The following is a 20,170-nucleotide window of genomic DNA, read 5'->3' as shown; positions in this document are numbered from 1 at the left end:
TGTGTGGAATCCACTTTATATTTTTATTCAACTCTCCTAAGGATTAAAATGTGTAGTCATAGTTGAGAATAACTGATACAGAGTACAGATATTGTTATATCTGCTTTGTTCTAGGTTCTAGATTTGCAGGGCTTGTAAATAGGTGATTTGTATAAAATTAAACAGAATTAAAGAGTCATTGTGGAATTAGAAATAATAGCTGTGAATTCTGTGCTGGAGAATTTCAGAACAAAGACAAAATATGGTTATTTGTAGGATAAGATTGAAATATGAAGTCAGATCTGATTTGTGATAGCTAAAATGCAATGTGGAAATTAATACAGACAATCTAGGCAGACCCAAAATGTCCAAAATCATAGCCTTGAGGCCTTTGGACTCCTCAGCATTTAAATACTTTTTGGTTCTTATGAATTTTATTAATGGTTTGGTGGCTTGGGTTACTCTTTTTTCCTATATTTTGTTACTTTCAGGTAGGCATCTTCATATTCTGAGCACCCAGTCTAGTATCTGGCATATGACAGAGGCTAAACAGATAGTAGAGTTTTAGTGCTGAAGTGAATGGATAAATGAAATACAAGTAGAGATTGAATAAATTGATAAATGAAACAGTGAATGAATAAAAGTAAGCAGAGAGGGAGAAAGAGAGAGAGAATAAACAAAAGAAAGAATGGAATGGGACACTGGACTACTTGGGTTCCTGTTTGAACCTTATTATTTTCTAGTAGTGTGACCTTAAGCAAAATACCTATGTTCCTTGCTTCAATTTCCTTTTCTGTTACAATAGTTTGTTATAGGGATTAAAAGTTTATGCACATCATGTACTTGGAATAGTGCCTAGTACATAGTCAGAACTTAAATGTTAGTGAAGTGGAGTAATTATTACAAACCTGTGCCTGGAGCCAGAAATCTTACCAGCTGTATGTCTGGGGTAAGTAAGTACCCAATAAATGATAGCTATTATTATTAGTTGTCATTATTCTGATGGAAGATACAGTCTTATCTGAGGATCTGGAGGCAAATCCAAATTTGAGAATTTGAAGTAAGATGAGGAGTATAATGATCTCTTAAAATGAAAGGAAATAGTATTTGCTAGGGCCTCAGATTGGCTGAAGTCTTCCAGAGTCCCTCCCTGAATCAGTGCTTGGTCTAAGATTCACTCATAGAATTCACAAAGAAACTTCACAATTGATTTGTAGAATTCCTGATTAATTAGGTCTTTATTCTGTTACCTTTTTCGCCCTAATGTTGCTGACTCACATAAGAAATTTCCAATGAACTATCAGCTCTAGTTATTTATCTCCTTATTATTTTTGTGCTTATGAAAGTTTTCCCTGTCTGATTTGTGTTATTTCTTTATTTTTGGTTCTATATTTCAATAACACTACATTCTCTTCTCACAGAATGAAATGTTTTATAAAATTTTGCCATTTTATAGATTCTGTCCAATCCTCCACAGAATTATTGAAGCTAGATTATTTACATTATGATTGCAAATCTTGTGTAACTTTTTTGACCAATCAATAATTTATCTCTAACCAGGGGCATCTGGGTGGCTCAGTTTTTTAAGTGTCTGACTTCAGCTCAGGTCGTGGTCCCAGGGTCCTGGGATTGAGCCCACATCAGGCTCCCAGCTTGGTGGGGAGCCCACTTCTCCCTCTGCCTGGTGCTCCCCTGCTTGTTTGTGCTCTCTCTCTCTCTCTCTCTCTGTCAAATGAATAAATAAAATCTTTAAAAATATCTAAAAATAATTTATCTCTAACATAATATTCATAGAACTATTTTAAAAAATAGAATGGAAGGGCTTGGTGTGCCCTCTTAAATGCTGATGAGTTTTAAGTGTATCTGTGCCTTTAACATCTGGATTTTATTAATTGTAAGATAAATTCCTACCTTATTATTTTCTCTAGAGAGATTAATAAGCCATGAGAAGTAAAATGCATAAGAGAAAAAGATCTTGAAATTCCTCACGAGAGAATCTAGCATTTATGTTTTAGATGTGAAAAACGTGGGAAAGCATATGTCAAAATGTACAAATCAAGTGTGGAATTATGTTCATGATAAAGTAAGTTATCAGCTTCCATAGCAGCTACAGTTAAGAATACTGTATTGTTGGGATGCCTGGGTGGCTCAGTTGGTTGGACAACTGCCTTCGGCTCAGGTCATGATCTCGGAGTCCCGAGATCGAGTCCCGCATCGGGCTCCCAGCTCCACGGGGAGTCTGCTTCTCTCTCTGCCCTTCTCCTCACTCATGCTCTCTCTCCCTGTCTCTCTCTCAAATAAATAAATAAAATCTTTAAAAAAAAAAAAAAAGAATACTGTATTGTTTATTTGAAATTTGATAAGAGATCTTAAATGTTGTCACTACAAAAAGAAGTGATAATTATGTGAGGTAATGGATGCATGTTAACTACCTTATTGTGGTGATCACAATATACACGTGTAACAATTTATCATGTTGTGTATCTTATGCTTACACAATATTATATATCAGATATATCTCAATGAATCTGAAGGAGATTATCAGCTGTCAAATATAATAGCTTCTTAGGGCAGGGGGAGGTCAATCAAGTATTCATTCTGCATAAGCAGTGTCCATCTACCTCTAAAATCTTATAATTAACATAGCTCCTAAATCCTCTGGAATACCTTATCAAGAAATAGCTGTCCAAATGGAACTTAATTATTAAGTCATACTAATATAGCAATTTAAGTGCCCTCTTTCTGTACGTCCAACAGGCATTATCTTACCACTTTAAAGAAACATGAAAATCATTCACTGATATGTTCGTGGAGTAGAAAGGCAATGTGTAACCACTAAATATGCTCAAAATCAGCAGTAACCATTAAAGTACCATAAAATGCAGAGTGAAAATGGGCACATTAGAAATTTAACTAGACTACTGTTTTTAAAAGACATGTTACAGTATTTTTTAAATAAATACTAGAGCTTGAAGTAGGATGGAGAATATTAATGATGAAGTCATTTTATTGAGGATTATCAAATACAAAGAGAGACCCATATTTCTAGCATTTACTTGGTAGAAAATGGAAGAACATGTTTAAATTTCTGGCTTTATCTCAAGATTATCTTTAGAAGCGGTAGGACTGTGATACGGTAGGGCTTCTGGGACTTCATAAATTTCATTTGGTCTTATGTAGAATGTGTATTTCTACCACTTTTTAAATCTTAATGTGCGTTTATAATAATGGTTTCCTTAGTTTACATCAGATTGTTCTACCCTAAAGATAATTCATCTATATTATGCCTTAGAATAGGGCAAAAAAGGACTCAGTTCTATTTTATATTTACTTTTTATGAAAACATTTTTTTCATGAGCTTTGTGCATGATGGCTGAAAATATTGTCTCCATATTTTATTTCTTTTTGAATCCTTACTGTTTTTCCTAAAACTCATCTTACTCATTAATGGAAACTTTCATTCATTCACTCATTCATTCATGCATTCATTTAACAAATCTGTTTTTGTGGAAGATGCTCTAAGTCACCAGAGACACAAGTAATCATTTATTCAGTTAACAAACGTCTATCTCATAACCATCATGTGTCAGGCATCATTCTAGGTATTTGTGACACACAAAAAGAAAGCATAAAGGCTCTTTCCCGGCTGAAGCTTATGACCTAGCAATTTGGAGGAGGTTAGCAGATAATAAACAATAAATTTACCTAAGTAAATCTTCTAGTATATCATAAAATGATATTGAAGAAAAGAAAAAGTAGAGAAATGGAGAAAAATCAGGAGTCTTGGGGAGACATGGAGGTAGGAGTAGTTTGCCCTTTTAAATAAAGTGGTCAAGGTTGGCTCCATTGAAGCAGTTGAGGGTGTTAGCCATGTGGAATATTAGTGAAGAATTTCAGTCAGTAAAAAAAAAACTCAAGCCAAGGCTGCAATATGGGAGAGTGGTTGACTTAGAGGAGCAGCGAGGTTGCCCATGTAGCTAAAGCAAGAGAACAAGTGGGAGAAAAGTAGGAGAGAGGTCAGGGAGGGCAGGGCTTGGAGGGGGGTGGGCAGGGGAGTAGAAAGTGGGGAGCTGTGGTTATTTTTTGTTATATTTTTGTTTTTGTACTGGGTAGGATGGAAAAGGATTGGAGTGTTTTGAGCAGAGGAATGACTTGGTGTAACATGATTACCATGTAACAAGATTACCATGGATCATTCTGGTTCTTTTAAAAAGGAAAGTAAGAGGACAAGGTTATAAACAAAGAGACCAGTTAGAAGATTGTTACAGTAATTCAAGTGGGAGTAGATGACCCAGACATCATGTATTGAACAAGAAAATCCAGCTACAAACCCCAGATGAGTATTGGTAAAGAGGATGCTAAAGATCATGCCAGTGCCAATCACCAGAAGTAGGAGCCTATATATCTTGGCCTTTTAAGGGTTCTTTTAAGGGTTCAGGAGTTGTCAAAAAGGATTAGATGCACAGGCGTTCCTTGACACACAAAGAGGTCATGGAAATGGGTCCAATTCAGATATGTCAAAAGGTAGTGTTTAGTATAAGATGTCACATTCAGTATTGGGGGTAAGTTTATATGAGGGGAATTGATTAGGCAAATAAAACATTGAGCCAGGACCGAAAAAAGAACATGCCTTGTGTTAATATGGTAGATGAAACAGAAAAATCACAGGTTGGGAGACACAAGTGGGTTTAGGATTTTCTAGGGGACCAGTGTAGCTAGAATGGAATAGACTATAGCAAAAGATGGGAGTAGGCATAGATAGACAGATAATGTGGGTTCTTGCAATGATATGGGTTTTTTTAAGATTTTATTTATTTGTCAGAGAGAGAACAAGTGCAAGCAGGGGGAGCAGCAGGCAGAGGGAGAAGCAGGCTCCCCACTGAGCAAGGAGTGATGGGGGCACTTGATCCCAGGACCCCAGGATCATGACCTGAGGCAAAGACAGACACTTAACTGATGGAGCCACCCAGGTGTCCCTGATATGGGTTTTTGAGATCATCATAAGACCTTGGCTTTTACTTTTTTTTTGTCTGCCTTCTCCCCCACTAATTCTTCCCCCTGCGTGTTCTCTTTCTCTCTCTCTCTCTCTCTCGTGCTCTCTCTCAAATAAATAAATAAATCATTAAAAGAAAACAATGATAAAATTCAAAGAGTACCAAAAATATTATCTTCTCTCTGCCCCATATCATAAATACCTAGGCAAAACCTAACTATTTACAAGTCATGTAACTGACAAAGGACTTGTATCCAAAATATCTATTTATATAAAATTCTTATAACTCATCAATAAAAAGACAACTCAATTAGCAAATGAGTAAAGAATTTGAATAGACATTTCTCCAAAGAAGATATATAAAGGCCAATAGGCACATGAAAAGATGCTCCTCATCATTAGCCATTAGGAAGTGCAAACAAAATGACAAGGAGATACCACTACATACACACTAGAGTAGTGTAATTAAGGAGGTCATGTGATGTGGTGAGCACTGTGTGTTATATGCAACTGATGAGTTACTGAACACTACATCTGAAACTAATATAGTATATGTTGGCTAATTGAATTTAATTAAAAATTTTTTTAAACTTAAAAAGGAAGTAATGAGTTTGGTGAGAATATGAGAAATTTGAAGTTACATCATTTCTCCTGGGAATGTACAGTGGTGTAGTAAGTTTGGGAAATAGTACTTCAAAATGTTAACATAGAATTACCATATGATCCAGCTATTTTACTCCTAGGAATTTATCCAGAGAATACAAAACATATATCCACACAAAGACTTGTACCCAAATTTTCATAACAGCATATTTTCAGTAGCCAAAAGGTAAAAACAGGCTAATGTCTATTACCATATGAATATATAAATAACAGGTAGTATATCCACATGGTGGAGTACTATGCAGCAATAAAAGAAACTGGTAATTTGCTATAGCATGAATGGATCTCAGAAACATTATGCTCAGTGAACAAAAGGATATTTACTCTGATTCAGTTTATGTGAAAGGTACCAAATAGGCAGGTTTATACTGGCAGAAAGTAGTTAAGTGCTAAGTGGCATCTAAGGCTAGAACTGGGGATCAGCTGCAAGTGATTGCTAATGGGTAAGGACTTTCTATTTGGGGTGATGAAAATGGTCTCCAAGTTAGACAATGTGGATGGTACAACTTCTTAGTCAGCAAACACTGTTGACATTTATACTTTAAATGGATGGATTTTATGGATACAAATCATATCTCAATAAAGCTATTTAAAATAACCACAGAGTTTTCTTTTAATTCAATAATTTGTCATTTCAGTTCAAATCTCACAATTTATTTTAAAGATAAGTCTACATAGGGGCGCCTAGGTGGCTCAGTGGGTTGAGCCGCTGCTTTTGGCTCAGCTCATGATTTCAGAGTCCTGGGATTGAGCCCCGCATCCGGCTCTCTGCTCAGCAGGGAGCCTGCTTCCTCCTCTATCTCTGCCTGCCTCTCTGCCTACTTGTGATCTCTGTCTGTCAAATAAATAAATAAAATCTTTAAAAAAATAAAAAAAAATTTTTAAAAATGATAAGTCTATATAACAATGATTTGGAACAAAAGTTATATTATTTCTCTAAGATATAAATCATAGTTTTTATATGACCTTTTACTCTGAAATTATGAAAATATATATTAAGCTCACCATAAAATGTATTTAAGGAGGTTTGCATAGATGAAATATTACACATTTTTTAAGCATAAATTATTTATAAACACTTAGGAAAAAACTGAGGTTTCAAAATCTTTCCTATGGGTAGTCCCAGATTTTGTTGTAGTGTATACATCTGTTGCTAAAGGAATTAAAAAGGTTAACATTTTATGTGTTTTATTTTAGTTGCCTGATTACTGTTTATATTTAATTAAATTTTTCTTACCTTGAGCCCATTAAAAATATGCAATTTTTTAAACAAGATTTTAATGGACCTCAGGTGCACAGAATTGGAATAATCATTTTTCTAATTAGAAAATTAACATGAATCAGTTGACTGACAAATATTTGTTGAATCTCTGTGTGCATATATAGTATATTCAGTACACACACACACACACACACACCCCATTCCTGGTACTTGTCTATACCATACAGCATGTATAAGTATATCCTGTTGATTTACATGTTCCAAGTAAAGGTAATATGGTAAAGGTTTGATGAACTGAACTAGGAATTCAAAGTCTTGCCTTTAAATTCAAATCCTGTATGTGATTACCTGAGTCTCACTTTCTCTCAAGCTCTTTAGGGCTCTAGAATCCTAAATGTATTTTTTTTTTCAGTTATATAAAATATTTTCTAAAAGCAAAAGGTTGTTTCTAGTGATTTTTGTAGTTTCTATTGTTTTTCTATTTCTATTGTATTTCTATTGTTGACTAGAGAAGGTCATTCATGCATGAAAGTCGTTCATGCAAGGAGGTAGAAGTTCTAGTAAAGCTTAAGTTTGCTTGTTACTTGAAAGTAGTATACAGACTTCAAAGGTATTTTCTATTGTGAAAAAAACAAACAAACCCTGTCATATTGTACCTCAGTAATACCAAATTTGGCTATAACTGACTGGCAATTGGCTTTGGCTTTCTTTTCTTAAGATCTTCTATATTTATTTGAGAGAGAGAGAGAGAAAGCGGTAGAGGGAGAAGAACTCTTCCTGCAGGAGCCCAGTGTGGGGCTTAATCCCAGGACCCCAGGATCATGACCTGAGCCAAAGGCAGATGGTCAACCAGCTGAGCCACCCAGACACCCCTGGCTCTATCCTTCTTCCCTAAACCAGTTCTTAATCGCTGCCTAATGATTGTAAACTTGCTTTTCTCAGTTCAATGTACAGATAGTTGTGTCGTGTGTAAAGGTCACTATCAGTACTTTTAGATTTTATGCCCATAAAAATTGTTGGTTTTTCTTTAGTTGGTTTTTCTTTAGCTTCACAGTTCCTCTACTTTGTATGTGGCATTGCATGCCTCAGGGGCAGGTATAACTTTGGAAAGAATTCTTACTTCTGATCCCCAGCAAGCAGCCATCTATCTCAGCAGTGGGGGGAATAGAGACGCCGAGGGAGTATTTGGATCTCAGCAGCATCTCTGACATTTCTACATGTTCGCAACACCTCTTACTTGTTTTATTAGATTATTAGATGTTCAGTGTCTGCAATATGAGAGTTCAGCAATATCTTCAAGGTATTAGGTCTGTCGATCTGGCATCTTTAGATACCGTCTTAAGACTCACTCCATCTTTTCTGCTATTTTAATTTAAATTTTCCAGGCTGTTTCTCCATGTGGTCGTTATTGCACTTTTTAAACACTGCTTGCCATTTGTCTGCATTCCCTTTCTCTCTGTATTCTCTTTCTCACTGTTTTTATGGTGTTTTCTGTTCTCCCTCTTTTCTCTTGCAGTCAGTCAGTTTTGCTCTAGTATGTCATTTGCATTCTTACAAGTTATGAGCTAGGCAAAATTGCACAATAAAAAACACCGGGCTTGTGGAAGAATAGAGATTTGTGTCACAACTTTATCAATGACATAAAACAAAGAGGTAGAAAACTAATAAAAATGTAACACAGTTTTATAGATAAAATAGAATTTCATAAATACTATAAATATGACTTTTTACTTGTAAAAAGACCTGAAAATTGGGTGTTGGATGTGTTTTAAGGTTCGTGCATTATGTGAAGTGGTGGAAAGAAGAGTATCTGAAATAAGACAGAAAATTATAACACGGTGGGTGTGGTTTGATTCAAAGCATGCGGTGCACTGAGGTAATGTTAGATGTTGGAGGAACCTGCGTGTGTTCATTTTGTGTATTCCTGAGGTTCAGTTGGTTATGGGTTTCTGGGGTTAGCCACTGATTCTCAGGAGTGAATAGTGCATAAGAAAACACAAAATTTAGAACACAGCATAACATATTGAGCTGTTGAATCATTATGTTGTACGCCTGAAACTAATGTAACATTGCTTGTCAGCTATACTTCAGTTCATTGAAAACTATACTTGAGTTCATTGAAAAAAGAAAACACAAAATTTGTATAATTTTCAATTTGTTTCTTGTATCTGTTGTGTTAAATCAGACTCGTGTTTTCCAAACAAGCACTCCAGCAAACGTAACTACTTTCTTTGCTTTCGCTCGTCTTATTTTTTTTATGTTTATCTTTTTTTAATTTGGCATTTGTTATTTGCATTTAGATTAAAGCAAAGCGCATCAGCATTTTCTTTTTTTTTTTTTAAATTTTTTATTTATTTTTTTTTATAATTTTTTTATTTTTTATAAACATATATTTTTATCCCCAGGGGTACAGGTCTGTGAATCACCAGGTTTACACACTTCACAGCACTCACCAAATCACATACCCTCCCCAATGTCCATAATCCCACCCCCTTCTCCCAAACCCCCTCCCCCCGGCAACCCTCAGTTTGTTTTGTGAGATTAAGAGTCACTTATGGTTCGTCTCCCTCCCAATCCCATCTTGTTTCATTTATTCTTCTTCTACCCACTTAAGCCTCCATGTTGCATCACCACTTCCTCATATCAGGGAGATCATATGATAGTTGTCTTTCTCTGCTTGACTTATTTCGCTAAGCATGATACGCTCTAGTTCCATCCATGTTGTTGCAAATGGCAAGATTTCATTTCTTTTGATGTCTGCATAGTATTCCATTGTGTATATATACCACATCTTCTTGATCCATTCATCTGTTGATGGACATCTAGGTTCTTTCCATAGTTTGGCTATTGTGGACATTGCTGCTATAAACATTCGGGTGCATGTGTCCCTTTGGATCACTACATTTGTATCTTTAGGGTAAATACCCAATAGTGCAATTGCTGGGTCATAGGGCAGTTCTATTTTCAACATTTTGAGGAACCTCCATGCTGTTTTCCAGAGTGGCTGCACCAGCTTGCATTCCCACCAACAGTGTAGGAGGGTTCCCCTTTCTCCGCATCCTCGCCAGCATCTGTCATTTCCTGACTTGTTTATTTTAGCCATTCTGACTGGTGTGAGGTGATATCGCATTGTGGTTTTGATTTGTATTTCCCTGATGCCGAGTGATATGGAGCACTTTTTCATGTATCTGTTGGCCATCTGGATGTCTTCTTTGCAGAAATGTCTGTTCATGTCTTCTGCCCATTTCTTGATTGGATTATTTGTTCTTTGGGTGTTGAGTTTGCTAAGTTCTTTATAGATTCTGGACACTAGTCCTTTATCTGATATGTCGTTTGCAAATATCTTCTCCCATTCTGTCAGTTGTCTTTTGATTTTGTTAACTGTTTCCTTTGCTGTGCAAAAGCTTTTGATCTTGATGAAATCCCAGTAGTTCATTTTTTCCCTTGCTTCCCTTGCCTTTTGCGTTGTTCCTAGGAAGATGTTGCTGCAGCAGAGGTCGAAGAGGTTGCTGCCCGTGTTCTCCTCAAGGATTTTGATGGATTCCTTTCGTACATTGAGGTCCTTCATCCATTTTGAGTCTATTTTCGTGTGTGGTGTAAGGAAATGGTCCAATTTCATTTTTCTGCATGTGGCTGTCCAATTTTCCCAGCACCATTTATTGAAAAGGCTGTCTTTTTTCCATTGGACATTCTTTCCTGCTTTGTCGAAGATTAGTTGACTGTAGAGTTGAGGGTCTATTTCTGGGCTCTCTATTCTGTTCCATTGATCTATGTGTCTGTTTTTGTGGCAGTACCATGCTGTCTTGATGATGACAGCTTTGTAATAGAGCTTGAAGTCCGGAATTGTGATGCCACCAACGTTGGCTTTCTTTTTCAATATTCCTTTGGCTATTCGAGGTCTTTTCTGGTTCCATATAAATTTTAGAATTATTTGTTCCATTTCTTTGAAAAAGATGGATGGTACTTTGATAGGAATTGCATTAAATGTGTAGTTTGCTTTAGGTAGCATAGACATTTTCACAATATTTATTCTTCCAATCCAGGAGCATGGAACATTTTTCCATTTCTTTGTGTCTTCCTCAATTTCTTTCATGAGTACTTTATAGTTTTCTGAGTATAGATTCTGTGTCTCTTTGGTTAGGTTTATTCCTAGGTATCTTATGGTTTTGGATGCAATTGTAAATGCTTATTTTGACTTAGTTGTGTCCTTTTTCTTTTAGTGCTGTTTCTCCCCAGTTGTTGCACTATCTTTACCACAAAGCTTCTCCAGTGCCGCCAGGCTGTAGGACATGCTTCTGAAAACATGGGTCACCCTGTTTCTAGGCAGCAAGGGGAGAAATCAGGCTCAAAAGTATTTAATCCTTTTAAGCCTCCTTCCTGTGTGTTGTGTGCATTCAGGACTTTTATATTCTTAGCAATACAGAAATCAAGGCTGTTTTACGTTATACTTTTATTCCAGCTAGGTCAGATTCACACTGGAAATAACCTTCTTTAAAAGGAAAATGTGTGTAAGTTCTTTTTCTGAGTGTCATTGAAAATAAAACTTGCAAATGCACACAGAATCTTGAATAAAAATATTGCAGTTTCTGTTTTTTTCTTATTACTTAGTAATAATATACTGTTTATGTAAGTATAATGATGTTTATAATAAATTCTGAATATAATTGATAAAATAATTGCCATTTATTAAATGTTTAGGATACACCAGTGTTTTGTGCTAAGTTAATATATATAATGCAATACGTATATCTATATGTGTATATTATATGTCAATGTATAATATAAATTAATATAATACAATTAATGTAAGTGTATATGATGTCAATATATTATTTATTAATATAATAGTAGAATATAAATTAATTAATATATATTATACATATTATATATACAGCTTCCAGCTCAAATGCATCTGCTAACCTATTTGAAAATTATGGATCTACCTTTATATTTAATGACAATTAAGAGTTTTCCTAGAAACTTAGTTTTTCTTCAGAACTAGTTAGAGTTCTTGTTTCTCAGTGTGAAAGCTCTATCAGTTTCATTTCTTTAAGTTCATGAATTTTAAATTAAAGATGTAGAATATCCTAAGTGCCATTTCTTTCTCATTTCCTGCAGCGTTTATCCAATGGCTCTATAGACTCAACTGATGAAACTAGTCAAATAGTCGAACTACAAGAATTGCTTGAAAAGCAAAACTATGAAATGGCTCAAATGAAAGAACGGTTAGCAGCCCTTTCTTCCCGAGTGGGGGAGGTGGAACAGGAAGCAGAGACAGCAAGAAAGGATCTCATTAAAACAGAAGAAATGAACACTAAATATCAAAGGGACATTAGGGAGGTAAGTGATTCATAACACTTTCAGCCTTTGCCTTCTGAATGCTGCTTCTAAGAAGCTTTCTCCAAATCTCCTCTAATGGCATATAATCTTTACATTTTCTCAGGAGACTATAATTTGGGATGCATTATCTTAGTTTCAAAAGGTGTCCACAAAAGCAAAAATAGTTTACTTCATCAACCTTTAAATGTGTATGAAAAGAAAATTTGGTATCAAATCACAGACAGGGTTACTTTTTCATTACAAACTTCTACAGTTTGTAATGAATTTTTGCATTTTTAAGCTGCTTATTTTAAATAATTTTAGACATGGGTATGAATAATGAATTGCTATACTCTTAGCATATGGGAATACTCAAAATCACTACTTTAAATTTTCCCTCTTTTATTTTGGTGTTGTGTCTGTGAGTGTGAATGTATCTGTGTGAATGTGAGGAACCTTTCTTTCTCTAAATCTTTGATCCTTCCAAGATATAACATCACTTCATCTGTTTAATAGAGTACTTGAAAATTACTGCAAAAAGGTACAAGATGTTTTATTTGTAACAGTGCCTAATCACCTTACCAGCTGAGGTGAAATATTTAGAATCTTTCACTTTTCACTTTATTCAATTAAAAAGAAAATTATCTGTATTTGTGGAAATTTTATTTGGTGACCTTTCACCTTTTTCATTTTTACATATTCTTTTAAATTACATATTTTTTATCTTGTAAAATATTTTTTTATATAATTAACTAGTTGTTATTAGATTTGACTCTACTGCATGTATTCAGTTCTTTTCTTCCCATTCCCTCTTGAGCACACTTTACATTCTTTGCCTCTAACATCTCATCAGAACTGTTCTTAACAAAGTCATTGCTAACTTCCACATTGTTGAACTCTGCACTGGATCCAGTTATCACTCCCTGTAGTAATTCTTCACTTGACTAAAAGCACCCTCTACTCTTCTGATTTCCATCCATCTTTACTTTCTACCCTCATCTCAGGCTCCTTCGTTGGTTCTCCTTCTCCCTAGACTTGCAGTGCCTTCTCTTCTCAATCTACCTTCACTCCCCTGCTATGTTCATACAGTCTTATGGCTCCAAAAACCACCCACTGCCTTATGACTCTCAATTTATATCTCCAGCATATCTTATATCCTGATTGCCTGATGCCTGGAAAATTAACATATTCAAGACTATTTTCCTGTTATCCTCCCACCCCAAAGAAACCAGACTTTCCTGTAGTCTTAAACTTCCCAGTTGTCCCTAAGGCTATTATCATTAAAGCAGACTTGAAGTCTTACACTTCCCAGGTGTCCCTAAGGCCATTATCGTTATCTGGATCAAAAGCCTTGGAGCTTGTCCTTGGTACCTCTGTTTCACTCACACTGCATTTGATTCAGTCATAAAACCATTATTTCCAGCTTCAACATATATCAGTAATGTGACCTCTTCTCACAGTCTTCATGGCTCTTCCTTATTCCACACAACCACCATCTCTCACTGGATTATTACAATATTCTCGTGACTGGTCCTCCTTCTGCTTTTGACCCACTTCAGTCTACTCAACATGGCAGCCTGAGTGATCTGTTACACTGTAAGTCAGCTCAAGTTAATTTTCTGCTTCAGTGACCATTACCCTACTTACAACAAAACCAAAGTCCTTGCAGTGGCTTACAAGCCATGTATGATCCCACTACCACCTTTCTGACCTCTTTGAAATTATCTCCTACTTTTTCATTTTAGCCCATTCTGTTCAGTCAAGATGGCCTCTTAAAGTAGCCATATCTATACTGTTGCATTTTCTTTTCCTTCTTCCTTTGCTCAAATGTTTTCTTCTCAGTGAAGTGTTCCCTAACTTTGTTATTTGCACATATACACTCTCCCTCTTCTTTCATTTTCTTTGTTTTATCTCACAGCCCTTACTGCCATCTGACATAGTATGTACTTTATTGATTACTTGTTTGTCATATACCTCCCTTTTCACTGTGCATAAAGATTCATAAGGGCTGGGATTTTTTGTTTTGTTTTGTTTGCTGCTCTATTTTAATCACCTGCACAACTACTGGGTATATAATAGGCATTCAAAAACTCTTTGTTGATACCCTGGTTTCTCTTCAGATCGCATAAATCTTTCGCCTTTTACAAAAACTCTTTGTTGAGAGAATGGATATTTACAGGTGTTTGATATTAATATCAAATGGCACAGATGAGATTAGACTGTGTACTAAAACAATGTCTACTGTCTCAGAAAAAGATAGGTGATCTATGAAATGGCAGAACTGCTCCACTGCCACACAAATGATGATACTGTGCTCTCTATACCTTTGTATGAATTGATCATCCAAAGATATGTCTGTCATTTTTACTCATGCCCACAAACCAAAGTTAGAGAATTTATAAAATAGCTGAAGGTTTGCCACTCTTCTATATCCCTGTCTGGAAGCACTAAGATTTCTGGTTAGTAAAGCATCAAGGCTATTTCTTGAGTTCTTGCTCTTTCTGGTTTCTTCTTTGTCTTGGTCCCAGAGATTTAGCTGTTTACCTTCCCTCTAGCACTTCTCTCCTATCTTCTCTCTTCATGTTTATCTAATCCAGTGTCACCAATAGAGCCCCGTATCTCCAGCTCCCCTTTCTTATTGTTTATGTAAAAATAAACCCTTAGTCCTAATAGTCTTTGGATGTAGGTAACAAAGAACTAAGTCAGATGGAAAATATGAATCATATGATGCTGGTGCTCTTTTATGAGGAACATTTCTAGTTGGTAAGGTGTTCTGCTTTCACATGGAATTCATTTATTTATTTATTTATTTGTTTGTTTGTTTTTATTTCTTTTCAGCGTCACAGTATTCATTGTTTTTGCACCACACCCAGTGCTCCATGCAATCCGTGCCCTCTCTAATACCCACCACCTGGTTCCCCCAACCTCCCACCCCCTGCCCCTTCAAAACCCTCAGATTGTTTTTCAGAGTCCATAGTCTCTCATGGTTCACTTCTCATGAGAACCATTTCCCTCAACTCTCTTCTTTTCTCCATCTCCCCTTGTCCTCCATGCTATTTGTTATGCTCCACAAATAAGTAAAACCATATGATAATTGACTGGAAGAGATTATGCTGAGTGAAATAAGTCTAGCAGAGAGAGTCAGTTATCACATGGAATTCTTTTAAAATACAATGAGTCTTATCAGCTCTAAAATTTTTATGTAGTTATATTTTGGAAGATATTCATGAGGAAAGAATATCTTTCATCATTCACTTCTCAAGGGTAGTCGCAAACAAATGTTTCAAGAGTCAGGCCAGCAGTATAAATATATGACACATTGGGCAGGAAACATGCAACATAGGAAGTGGTAAAGTTAATGAGACCTGGACAAGGAACCTATACTCCGTCTGCCTTTCTGGATATATTATGTGTAGTGTGTATATGTGTGTGTGGGGGGGGGGGGGACACTGTTAAGGCCAAATAGAATATTTCCAAAAGGTTCAGGTCACAGGCCACAAGGCCCTGGTTTGCTGCTAGGAATTTCTTGAGGATCATCCGTGAAAACATTATGGGTGTATTACATTTAATTTCTCTAATCTCTTATATTGCTCCTATCCAGAAGGTACTTGTCATTATCTCCATTTTTCTCAAGTGAGGTAAAGTGACTTGTTAAAGGCATATGCACTGCCTTCCCCAGCACCCCACTCCTTCCAATCCCCCAACATCAGGAAGACACAGAATTAGCCCAGCTTCAAAACTTCTGCTGCTTCCACTGAGCAGCTTCCAAGATGAACAAAACGGAATCAATTATCAGTGATAACACTAGCATAAAAAATGCAGCTACACTTTAACTGCCCCCAAATAATCAATCTTTTGCTCTTTCTTTCCAATAAGTAATATGTGAAAATCATGTACTTTATAAAGGTATCACTTATACTCAAAACTCCAGCCTCTGCTTTAATTTCCTGACTGATAATGTACTCTTGGGTGATGGACACACAAGATCTACTAGATTGCAGCTTTTTTAGTAGGAGAATAAAAAAGTGATTCTTCTTGGCTACCCCTATAGTGCTGCTAACACTGTATGTATTGTATAAGCAATGCATATTTGTTGAATTAATTAAGGAAAAATAGGAAATAGGAAAAACTGACAATATAATTAAAAATTGAGTGCATTTTCTTTACATGTGAGGACAGCCTAATATATCTAAAATCAATTGTGTAAATATATTTCATTAATGGCTTCAGAATAGATTTTTGACATTATTCTTTGTCAAGAAATATATCTATTTAAAATTTACTTTTGTTTGAAGTTTTCTTTTATTTGCTCCTTAAATTGAATGTGACCTATAAAAGTAAGGGTCTGGATTAAAGCTAAGTATAGTTCACATTGTTAGAAAATGTGGATAATCTTATAGCACTTAGCTCTCCACTTTTTTTTTTTTTTTAAGATTTTATTTATTTAACAGAGAGAGAGAGAGAAAGAGCACAAGCAGGGGGAGCTACAGAGAGTGAGAGAGGAGGCTCCCCCCCTGAGTCAAAAGCAGGTGCTTAGACAATGGGGCCACCCAGGCACCCCTCGCTCTCCACTTTTTAAACAAGATAGCTACTAATTGGGTATTGGATAATAATATTTAATTAAATATATAGATATGCAAAGAGTTAGAGTTTTCTGTGATGTATTTAAATGATATATTGTTTTGTGAATTAAACCAGCTTATCTTTCCAACTTCCTATTAAGAGTTCTTTAAAAATTCCTTAGTGATTAAATAAATACATATCAATTTTGTCTTTTCTGTTGTCTGAAACATGGATCTACATTACTGTAGAGCTATATTTATTTGATACAGTAAAATCCATTTTGTACACAAACTTCAGGTCAAGAGATAATTGAATCTTTACACTGTTTTTCTCCTTTTAGGCAGCAGTTTTTAGAGACTAGAAAAAGCTTCCTTTTTTAGAATTTCCAAGTGACATGCAGGGAAAAGATATTTCTCTGACTTGTAAATTCAAAATTTATTTTTGGCAACACAGCTTGCAGTTAAAAATTGAATCTCCCACATGAATCACTGAATCAAAAATGCAGTAGCAAAATCTGTACAATGACTTCTGCATGCAATGTATGCTGTAGAGTCAGATCAGCTAATTAGAGGCACAGTAGTAATTAATAATAAAAAAGCAGCTATTATTTATGGAGTGTGTATTATTCATAAGACCACACAAGGCACTTAAAATGTAGTATCACAACAATGTTATAGGGTAGGGATTAATATCCCATACAAAACCAGAAAACAAAACAAAGAATCAACCAACCCAAAGGAAAAAAGAAAGAAAAAGGTGAATTATGGAAAAAATAATCAACATATTTCCATGGTAACTGAGTTAACAAATAGCAAAAACTGGGATTTGGAGCTAGTATGTGCTACTCCAGTGCTCACATTCTCAGGAAACCTGTATATGTCTTGAGCTGAATTTATTGCTATTGTTACTTAGTTAGAAGTTTATATATGTAGGATAGATTCAGAATTTTCTTTTTGGGCTACAAAATCGACATAATGTTGCCAGAATTCTTTGTGAAAATGGAATTAACAGAATACAGTACTCTGAAAGAATCCTCTAAGATGATAAACTCTACACTCAGTGAGCTAAAAAAATAATATTATAGAATTGAAGAAGTCAAAATTTAAAATAAAAGCTTTTCAAATAGTAGCTTTTGTTTGTGTTAGCTAAAATCTAGAGATGCGTAGATAATGTTGAAAAAATTAGTCTGGGTAATTTTTGCCAAATTGTTGGATTAATTGAATTTCAGACATCTGATCTTTAATATTAAAGCCAAGTATTTAATATTAATATTTAATATTAATATTTAATATTTAATATTAATAGCCAAGTAATCTTTAGTTGGATCTTGAAGGTCAGTGGGACCCAGAAGAAAGTAATAAAAATGCATTCCAGGTGGAAATGAAGTCACAGTGTGTATTAGTTTCTTAGGACTCCTGTAACAAATTATCATGAATTGGGTGGCTCAAAACGACAGTAATTTATTCTTTCACAGTTCTGGAAGCTCCAAGTCTGAAGTCAAGGTGTCAGCAGAACCATATGCCCTCGAAAGACTCTAGCGAAGAATCCTTCTTTGCCTCTTCTAGCCTCTGGTGGTTGCTGGCAATCCTTGTGTTCTTGGCTGATAGCAGTGTAACTCTAGTCAGCTTCTCTCTTAACTTTGCATTTTTTTCTCTCTATGTCTGTGTGTCTTCAAATATGCCTCTCTTTATAGCAGTCACTGAATTTATGGTCTACCCTAATCTTATGTAATACCATCTTAACTTGATTACACCTGTAAAATCCTATTTACAAATAAGGTCACATTCACAGATCCTAAGTGGACATGAATTTTTTTAGGGGTGTGGGGGGTATGCTGCTCTTTCCAGTACCTAGAAATAGAAGTGTCAAGTCATGAAGCTATTTGTTTTCCAAGCTTTATAGCTCAGATTTTCACTGAAGATGGGGGGATGGGGTTGAGGGTGGGGTGGAGTGAACGTATAAAGGTATTTAAGCCAAGAAGCAGTATGATCAGACTGGCATTTAATATTCTGTCTTGGTCGGCAAGTCAGAGAATGTGGAAGCAGGAGAAAGACCAATAGCAAGATACAGGTTAGGCTATTAAGTGGGGAGTTAGGGTGAAGATTTCAAGGATGATTCCAAGAAGAAAATGTTATTTGTGGGTAGGTTGGGAAGGCAGGCATGATGGGTTTCATGGCAGAAATATTGTTTTTAATTGCTTTTAATTTTAAGCAATTTTTCAATGTCAAATAATAGTTTAAGAGGGTATGAATCTAAACACACACACACGTAGAGAGCGCCTGCCCACTTCCCATCTTACCTGCCTGAGATTCTTAACCTCAGTCCTTTAGCTGTTACTGTTTAGTGCTGTTTTCTCTCTTATTTAATCTATGCCTTGCTATTAAATGAGGATTTTAGCTTTTTTATTTTCTCCCTTCCTTTCTCTTCCCCCATCCTTCCACTACAATTACCTCAAAATCACATTTAGTATCACCATTATTATGGCTATGTAAATAGTTCTCACAACCAATCTGAGTGGTGGTTTCCTATGATACCATTTCCTATTGTTGTGAAGCTTTTTGTTTTTCTAGGATTTTATTAAGTACTTGATACATTAATATGATCAAGTTTTTTAAAACTATTGCGTATCTTCCCACCCACTCTACCAGATTAGTAAATTCCATAATTTCAATTCAGTTATGGTCAGTGGTCAAGCAGATAATTTATCATTCTTTTTCTTATTTTCTTTGAATCATTTCTTTTTCTTCTGCCACCACCTCTGGCCTGTACAAGCTTATCTATAAGCCTGCGTCATTGCTTCTGCTACAGTGTGGGATTTACTTCTACTATCATTTTGAAAATCTAAGACAAGAAGTGATCAAGATCCTGAAAGCAGAAAAAAAAATCTATAAAATCTATAAAACCTAGAGCACTAATAACAAGTAAACTTTGAGAGAGGGTAGAACACCTGTTCTAAACTGAAAACTAGAAGTTAATGATTTGTGCATGTGGTTATTTCCAGTTGATGGTGAGGGAAGACCGAGACATTGAAGGATATCCATTTATGGGCTTCTGTTTCTTCTGGAAAAATGAAAGAAAATTTATCTGCTCTGTGTATGTGGCGGGAGGTGCTGGGTCCCAAAGGAGAGGACCAAAAGAACTGACTAGGAAGACTGATGAAGGAAATTTGGGTAGTAATACATGGAAGCCACCACCATCACATCAATTCTAGGCTCCTTATGCAAAGAAGCTCCTCAAATTACCAGGAAACCACAATGGGCCCATGAAATTCACTTTTTTTTTTTAATTTAAATTCAATTAGCCAACATATAGAACATCATTAGTTTCAGATGTAGAATTCAGTAATTCCTCATTGGCTTATAACACCGAGTACTCATCAGTCACGTGCCCTCCTTAATGCCCATTACCCAGTTATCTCATCTCCCTACCCA

At 35.7% G+C, this 20,170-nt stretch overlaps 1 protein-coding gene across 16 annotated transcripts in view; it reads left to right on the top strand.

The window, feature by feature from the left end:
• Window positions 1-20,170, top strand: part of PPFIA2 (PTPRF interacting protein alpha 2) — a 497,227-nt gene that overhangs the window by 357,559 nt on the left and 119,498 nt on the right. For all 16 annotated transcript variants that reach the window (XM_059186425.1, XM_059186440.1, XM_059186429.1 and 13 more), the window contains one exon: window positions 11,976-12,197. In XM_059186425.1, coding sequence (XP_059042408.1) covers window positions 11,976-12,197 — 222 coding nt within the window. The remainder of the gene's footprint in view (window positions 1-11,975; window positions 12,198-20,170) is intronic.

The sequence above is a fragment of the Mustela lutreola genome, chromosome 8, assembly GCF_030435805.1.
Source record: "Mustela lutreola isolate mMusLut2 chromosome 8, mMusLut2.pri, whole genome shotgun sequence".
NCBI classification, from domain to species: Eukaryota; Metazoa; Chordata; class Mammalia; order Carnivora; family Mustelidae; genus Mustela; species Mustela lutreola.
The sequence above is the reverse complement of the archived record's forward strand: the minus strand, read 5'-3'. Positions and strand labels throughout refer to the sequence as shown.